This window comes from Myotis myotis, unplaced genomic scaffold, assembly GCF_014108235.1.
Source record: "Myotis myotis isolate mMyoMyo1 unplaced genomic scaffold, mMyoMyo1.p scaffold_m19_p_12, whole genome shotgun sequence".
In the NCBI taxonomy this organism is placed as follows: domain Eukaryota; kingdom Metazoa; phylum Chordata; class Mammalia; order Chiroptera; family Vespertilionidae; genus Myotis; species Myotis myotis.
The window spans coordinates 8,911,687-8,920,195 of record NW_023416316.1 but is presented as its reverse complement, the minus strand read 5'-3'; the positions used below and the strand labels follow the sequence as shown (position 1 = coordinate 8,920,195).

Sequence of the window (8,509 nt, the reverse complement as noted above, 5' to 3'; positions counted from 1 at the left end):
TAAAATAGGTTCTGGTGACTACCTGTTACCATGGTTACAGAGCAATTTCTTTACTTAGGACTGTGAGAACTTCTTTTTTATCCTGTTTCCCCTTTTTGGTCTTCCTTCAACCAAAGCTGCAGGAGAGATCCTCGGGGATTGTCCAGATCCCCACCACTGTCATCAACTTTTTTAAAAAAGTTCCATTTGTCCACTTACAGAGACCTTTTCTGTTTCAGCATCAACTAGCCTGATGTCTTCTTGCTTTTGTCTTTGACTCATCTGTGGAATCATATGCTGAGACAGTGGCTGCATAAAAGTATTTGACTCTCTGGACAACAGCCACTGAACAGCTATAAGACAAACAATAATAATTTAAAGTATTTTAAGGAGAGAATCATGGTCCTAGATGCTCCCAGGCATGATCAAGAAAATGCACTTCAAATGATTCCCTGGGTCTACTTTGGACAGCCAGGTTGCCTCTAGATCAGTGATGGCGAACCTTTTGAGCTCGGCGTGTCAGCATTTTGAAAAACCCTAACTTAACTCTGGTGCCATGTCACATATAGAAATTTTTTTATATTTGCAACCATAGTAAAACAAAGATTTATATTTTTGATATTTATTTTATATATTTAAATGCCATTTAACAAAGAAAAATCAAACAAAAAAATGAGTTCGCGTGTCACCTCTGACACACGTGTCATAGGTTCGCCATCACGGCTCTAGATGGTATTAATCCAGAACCAGCATGAAGTGCTGGCAGTAGTTCATGCTCCCCCTGATTAGGCAAACTAAAAGTTCAAAGGTATTCTAATTAGTATCCATAATTATTTGAGCTAAGGATTGTCGGTTGGTCAGTGTGCCCTAGTTGGGCTGTATACTATGTCAGCCAAGGTCAGGGACAGTGAATACCTGGAGTTTTCCACTCCTATGGAGAGCTCCTGTCCCCAGAAGTCTGCTGGGTTGACTTCTCCCAATGTTGTGTAAGAAAACGTAGTCCACGCAGGCTGTTGGGGAGTCATATGCTTGGAGTGGTCCAAGTGTTGGTCACACAGAACAGTCTGTCTTAGTCCTAGTTGGCAGTGAAGAGTCAGATTGATATGCACATAAGGAACAAACCATGTCTCCAACAAGCAATCAGTATCATTGTCCATCTGTATTTATCGACCATTCCCCTTGGGAGTTTAGAGGAAGCTTAGGAAATGTTGAGTACTAAGGTCTCAACACTTGTTTGTATCACTGGGCAGATGTGGACAGCTGTTCTCCTTCCATATGTAACATGGGCTCTTCCGATGTTTTTTCTGCTCACGGTAAATAAAGTGTCCTTACCTACAGGCTCCATATTTCTTAAGAACAGAGGAACTTTGGGTCCTGTTTTTATTTCCGGAGCCAATTGTTGTATCCAAGGGGCCCTAAGGTTATTTTGATTTCCAGTTAATTATTTAGGACTCTTTGAAAATGATCAGATCTATGTTGGCATATCCCATTCCAATTAATTTTATATTAATCCCCTATTTCAGGTCTGTCATTGTAAAAAGAGAGGAAAAGGCTCCCTTAAGGTGCTGGTCTGCCCTAGAATGTTCTTTGAAAATATCCTGAAGTCTAGTGACGCCTACTGATTCATCTTGATTTTGTTTGCAATTTTGAATCTTTGCCCAATTTACCCTTAAGAGGAAGCCTTTTGAAATAGTTTTATGTGGTGTGTTTCCTATTTTTCTTACCTTCTCAAGTCTACTTTTTAAAATTTATGCAGAGGTGTGTTACTTAAATCTTCTGGTCTTTTCCATCCTGCTGCTTTCCAACATTTCCCCCACTGTTGAAGGTCAGCAGTTAAGTGAACTAACTGGCACAAATCTGATAGTTCAGGACAATGAGTAACAGAGTTAACTAACAGAATCCTCACTTATACAGCAACTTTCTGTCTTTCTGAAATTTGGGACTATCCTAAATTTGCCCTCCATTCAACTCTCACCCAGAGTTTAAATTGAACCTCTCTGGATCTACCTTCTGGTCTAGGAGAATATTGTGCAATGTTGATTGTTCTTTTCTAGAGAAGTGCACCTTGAATAAAGTTTATTTAGGCAGTTAGGGACAGGAACTAGAGGAGTGTGAGTGGGTGGGTGGTAGAGACAAAACTAGGTGGAGAGAGAGAGAGAGATGCAAAGAAAGTAGGTTTCAGAAGTTTTGAGTAGGAGTGAGATCTTTTTCTTTTCCTTTCTTTTTCAGGCCAGAGTATACAGCAGTCAAAAAAAAAAGCCTTCTACCGCATGCTTAGTCTTTTTGTCTTCTCTCTTCTCTAGAGCCCCTCTTAAATCTCTTATTTTTGACACTGGGAGTTTGCCTAATGGCACTGGTATTCTAAGCCATGTAGTGAAATGTTGTCATTTAGTAAGATAAGCACAGGAGAGTACATAAAGTGAGAGTATATATATATTAAAACAGTTGCTGTTTAATATATATATGGACCAAGGGTCTAACCTTTTTGGTCCAGGAAGAGGCAGCGAAAGGAAAGAATACACTTTCCTAGATCAAAAGTTTAGACATATGCATGGTGTCTTGAATTTCTTGGCCAAGGAGAGCCTAAAAGAGGCTACACAATCAACAAACCTGGAAATCACTGACTACAGGACATAAGCTGACTAAAGTGAGCTTCTTTCATTAATTTGACAAGGCAGAAACTGTGCCCATGAACGTTTCAAGGGATTCAAGGCAAATTTTTAGCAATTACTTTGTTTATACAAATTAATCACCTAACAGACCTCCAACCATTAGCTCTCAGGGCTTGTTCCATTCCTTCATGACAAAACAATTCCTTCCATATTCAACATACACCAGCCAATCTAAAACAACAAAAACCCAGGAGGCGAGAGTTTATCTGAGTAGATGAAGAAAACTGAAACTAAAGCAAGCAGCAAAAGAATCAGCATATTAATGGCAAGTATTGTTGCTAAATGGTGCATCTCCAAAACAAAAGATTGGATTGCTTTATATAAATCCCTATTTGTTTATAAATCCTAAGAAGTTCATTAAAGAGAGCTCAATGACGTGTCAGAGCTGAAATCATATTGAAAAATTCACTTGGCAACAGATCCAAAAGACTATTGCAGGTTGGGGCGAAATGGACCCAGGGTCTAACCTTTTTGGTCCAAGGGTCCCACACAATGGGGACATCTGTATGTGTCTAGTCGGCTGGATGTATCTAGCCACAATATAGAAATTGTGCTATATTGAATAGTTTATGTTTAGGAAGGTAAAGATTCTGTATCACTAAGAGGTCAGGGGTAAAAGAAACAGGGAAATCAGTTAGGAAGCTATTGCCATAATTTAGGCAAGAGATGATGGTGGCTTGAACCAGGATATATAGAGCAGCAGAGAAAGTGAAAAGCAAGTGCCCATGAGGAGATAACTCACATAGCAAATTGGATATTGTGAGAGACATTAACCAACACCAGGATACCAATTCCCTAAAAGGGGATTTTGCCACAGATAGGGAAGTGCGAAAGGAAGTACAGAGACAAAAAATAAAATAAAATAAAAAGAGTTTGGGACAAAGAAAGGTACACAGAAAAAGAAGTTTGGGACTAAAACAGGCTTTATAATTCTGGACCATCAGAACTAGAAAGATCCTTGAAGAGACCATCCAGCCTAACACTCTTCTTAGTGATGAGGAGTCTGAGACAGAGACCAGCATGGACTTACTACCTAAAGCCATATCACAAGTTAGTAATAGAACTAGGACCTGAACCTACAAGAATGTGCTTCTGTCCACGTCTGGTGGGACCTAGGCCAGCTGGAATCATTCACAGCCCATGTGCCACATGGAGGGAAATGAGATGACCACTGACTGGCACTTGTTGTGGGCCTAGCACCCCAGGGGTCACTTTTCATATATTTAACCCTTTATTTCTGCAAAGCAGGCACCATGATAAAAGTGAGGCTCAAGAAGGTTAAGGAATTTAACCCAGAAACAGGCACCTAGAAAGGGGGTAGAACACAGACCTGCCTGAAAGCCGAACATGCTCAGGTGCATCTCTGCATGAGCCCCAAGTTTGCCAGAGCGGGGTCCTCTCTGGACTGTAGGCACAGGCAAAGGACTCGCATTTTTCAGCCTCGGTCTTATGTTTATTTAGGAAACAGCCCTGCTCAGGGAACTGGGCTCAAATTCAACATCGACTGGTTCAACACACTGGCCCTGCAGACAACGCTGGGACCGTAGAGGCTTTGACTCCTTTCCATGGGTAAGAAAACTGTGTAAGAATTAGGAGAATGCCTTAAGAGCGGGCAACCTAAGCAGACAGGTCTGGGGCTGCCAGCCATGGGGAACTACAGAAGGTGTCGGAGAGGGGAAGACTATTATACTTTGGGAGAGACTGACCCAAGAGGACCTTCAATCACAGACAATTCCCAGTGGGCACCTGGCATTCAGATACCACAACATGGCCCTCATTTTTTGTCCTCCTGCAGCATCCTCCCGAAACCTGGCCTCCAGGATCTTCTGTTCATGCTGCCAAGACTCCGACGACGACTCTTCCACAGACGACTCCTCAATCCCCAGTCAAATCCAGGAGCAGCAACGTGGTAGGTACCAGACCAGGTGCCAGGCCTCTCTGGACCTCGTTTTGCGTATCCCCCTCCTGCTGAGATACCCTTGGATTTCTTTCAGCTTCTGAGGGATAATTTCTACCGAAGATAAGGTGGGAGTTGGGTGGCCATGTACCCAAACCAATGCACAATAGAGCTTAAAATTTTGATGCTTAGATCTGTGGACCAGCAATATCGGCATGACCTGGGAGCTTGTTAGAACTGTACTTTCAGACTCCAGTCCACACCTACTGAATCAGACCCTGCATTTTAACATGGCCTCTGGGTAAACCTGAATGTACATTCTAGTTTTAGAAAATGCTTTCTTAAAGGTAAAAAAATTGATTCCGATCCCTGCCCTTCGGGATCTGACTAGTTCTAACCAGCTCTGCCACAGAATTGGGCAAGTCACCTGACCTCTCACTCTCAGTATCAGTGTCCTTTCCTGCAAAACGAGCACATTCATGACGGGTTACTACTTTCCAGGATCGCTGGGAGGATTAAATGAGGTGATATACTTAAGCACCTGGCACAGGGACTGCACTAAGTAGCCACTCAACAAACATCAACAAATGGAAACTCTATATGGGTCTTGGCCAGGATAGGGTAGGCTCTGCTGTTAAAACAAATAAGTCTTGAAATCTCAATGGTTTACAAAATGAAAGTGTGTTTCTTGTTTATGTAATGTCTTCAGCCAGGGCTTCCGGGACACGTAGCTTCCAAGGCAGCGTGTACAAGGGAAGTGAGTGAGGAGGAAGTTTATAATGACGACCTTCTTGATGATCCAGGGCGAATGAAGGTCATAGTGGACAAGACTTGGGGGTCAAAATCATCAATTTCAGACGGAAAAGGAAAAAAAAACAAAACAAAGCTTTACTGTCAAGCTCAGGCAAAGCTAGGACTGACGGGCATGTGGTGGGCAGTGTGGGACTTGGCATCTGGCACAGTCATGCCAAGAGAGAGAGTTCAATGGCCAGGGAAAATTCACATGGTATTTTTTCCCAGAAATCAGTACTGTGGTCTTTAAAATACTTCCCCTGGAAGTAGTTTCACAGTAGAAACCAAGCAGCTTTAAAATGTCAACCCTTTTTCCAAGATAATAATAGTGATCATTACAGAGACCCTATCACACGCAAGACTCTGTCTGGGCCCTAGAATCCTAGCTGAGATAAAATGCCTCCTCTACTTTTCAGAGCTTACACACTAGTAAAGTACTATTATCTGATCCCTACAATTCCTCCAAGAAGTGGACATGATTATCCAAAACGGATGTCTCACTCTGCAGATCTGGGAACAGGTGGAGGGGGGTGAAGCAATTTGCTCAAGAAATGCAGCTCATATCTGACGGAACCATTTATTCTATCACAGAACACAGCTCAGTCTGTTGACAAAACTCTGTGGTATACTTTTAAGAATCTAGGAGCATATAAAAATGAAGCCTTATATGCAAAAATATTCATCACAACAGTATTTTTTATTGTTTTTGCTAATCCTCACCTGAGGATATCTTTCCATTGATTTTTAGAGAGAATGGAAGGGAGGGGGAGAGACAGAGAAGCATAGATGTGAGAGAGGCCCTGACCAGGACTGGGGATCAAGCCTGCAACTGAAGTACGTGCCCTTGACTGGAATCGAACACAGGGCCCTTCAGTCCTTGGGCCATTGCTCTATCCCCTGAGCCAAACCAGCTACAGCACAATAGTATTTATGTACAGTCTAAACACCCAACAATAGAACATTGGTTAAATAAACCTTGAACTATCCCTAAAATAGAATATTATGCAACCATTACTTCTGAAATTTGAGTGACGTGAGAAAATGTTTATGATCTAATGTGTAAAGTAAAATGCATTCGTAATGTACAAGAAGTGGTGGACTGTAAAGACATGCATAGGAAAAGACTGGAACTGTGATCATATCTGAGGGGAGGGGTGTTCAGGGCATTTTTTTCCTATTTCTTTGTCTTCAATATTTCCTAGCTTTTCTATGATGGATATGCAATTACATTTATAAACAGGAAAAAAGTAAACTTTATGTTTTAAAAAGAATACACATCTTAAATCCAGCACCTGCATACGATGGGGGCACTCGGGAGACTAGAGGAGGTAGATTGGGGTGCTCCCCATCCCATAAATAAGCAGCGATGGCCCACTGCTTCGGAGTGGGCCGATGCCTTCCCCTCCGGCATCTCCTCTGTGCCTCCCCACATGACCACATGCAATTTTCATTGCCAGGTTTGCAGGCAAATGAGCTTGACCAACAGAACTCTTCTAGTAAGTACACCAGTACAGCCTCAGGCTTGCCTTTGGGACAACCCCTGATGCGGTCAGAAAAGGACTCCTGGTCTAGTAGCAGTGATTTTGATGGTGAGTTGCAAATTGGGATCTAACACTGGCCAGGAACTCCCGGGCAGGGGGGCCTTGTCCTGGTGACCAAACACCACTGATATTTGAGCTAAGTGAGGTCACAGAAGGGGCAGGATCACTCCCATCAGGGCTCTGTAGTCATATTCTAGAACATGCTGGAAAGTGGCCAAGGGGGTAAAGACCTGCCTGCATGCTATTCCAAGCGAGGAATTACCCGGAGAAGATCCTGGAGGACACAGCTTGCAAGGCTGCGTGTACACGGGAAGAGAGTGAGGAGGAAGTCTGTAATGACAGCCTTCATTACAAAGGTCTAGGAGGAAAGCACACACACCCATCCTCCTCTTTGAAGCCCTGTGGCACTGTCATCTATGTGTATTTTGTGTGATTGCTTAACTCTGCTTCGGGCACCAGACAGACAGTTCCAGGAAGCCAGGGCCCATATCAGTTTTGTTCCCCCAAACGCACCCAGGTGCTCGGCAAGTCAACAGTGCCAGGAAATGCTTAGGAAGTGAGCGTAGTCCTGGCCTCAATGGGGGTGAAAGGTCTCTGGGCCATGGAAGGACAGAAGCCTGGTCCGGACAGTGGGCACAGTCCAGGAAGAAGAAACACAGCCACATTGGTAGGCACCAAATCTGTGCCCAGGTGAGCTCATGTAGCTCACAGCGTCCCTATGAGGCCGGCTGATGAGCTAAGAACCAAGCAGCCCAGTCATTCCAGAATTCTCCTAACAGCTAAACCCTCCTTGCCAACGAAAGCTCACACAAAGTGCAATTTCTATAGATCAAAGGGGGACCCGCATTACTCGAAAGGAGGATGGGGGGCCAGGAGCCCCACTAGCTAGCCCTCCCTCCCCTTCCTTTTCCCCTCCGCACTCCCCAGAGGACTCCATGGAACCCAGTTTAAAAACCCGATCTCATTGTATAGGAAGAGAACTTTCCAAAAGCCCACCAGGGCGTGGCATCATGTCAGAACCAGGATGGACCTAATTCTCCCACTTTCCAGGACCCTGCACTTGGCCAGGCCCCGTGCGGTCACTGAATGCACCCACAGAGTACAGTGCAGAACCAGGACTGCCCAGGGGGTGGGCCTTGTCCCTCTCACAAGTGACTTCTGAGTCCCTGGCTGCAGTCTCCCTGGCTCATACAGGATTCCAGAATCAGAAAAGAGAGGGGGGGGGGGGGGGGGCGGGTGGAGCAGGGCAGGGGCCATCCAACCAGGCCCAATCAGCATGTTTTCCTTTCTTCTTTCATCTATGAATACAGATGTTCCCCAAAGAGGTTTTCAAAAGAGAAACCTAGACCGCTACGCGCAGAATCAGTGGCCATTCCAGCCGTGCCTCATTGGGAGACCCTGAAGATTCTAGGTGGGGACCCCACGCAGGTCTCCGAGGCAGCACCACTGCGGGAGTGTCTCCAGAGGAAGAGGGAGGCGCACAGGGGCCATGAAGACTGATTCAGAAACTCCCCACTGGAGGAGAAGATGTCGGAGCCATCCCTGTGAGCCAGCAAGTCACTCCAGCTCCTGAGAAAGCCACTGGGGCGTGGGGGGGAGCTGCCTCCAATTAAAGTCCTTGGTCACAT

General features: G+C 44.6%; 1 protein-coding gene across 1 annotated transcript; it reads left to right on the top strand.

Annotated features, from left to right (window-relative positions):
* The first annotated feature begins 4,418 nt into the window (after positions 1-4,418).
* Positions 4,419-8,283, top strand: TEX48 (testis expressed 48). Its single transcript, XM_036331465.1, has 3 exons — positions 4,419-4,560; positions 6,798-6,929; positions 8,192-8,283. Exons 1-3 carry the CDS (start codon positions 4,419-4,421, stop codon positions 8,281-8,283), a joined length of 366 nt encoding a protein of 121 aa, XP_036187358.1.
* The last annotated feature ends 226 nt before the right edge of the window (positions 8,284-8,509 follow it).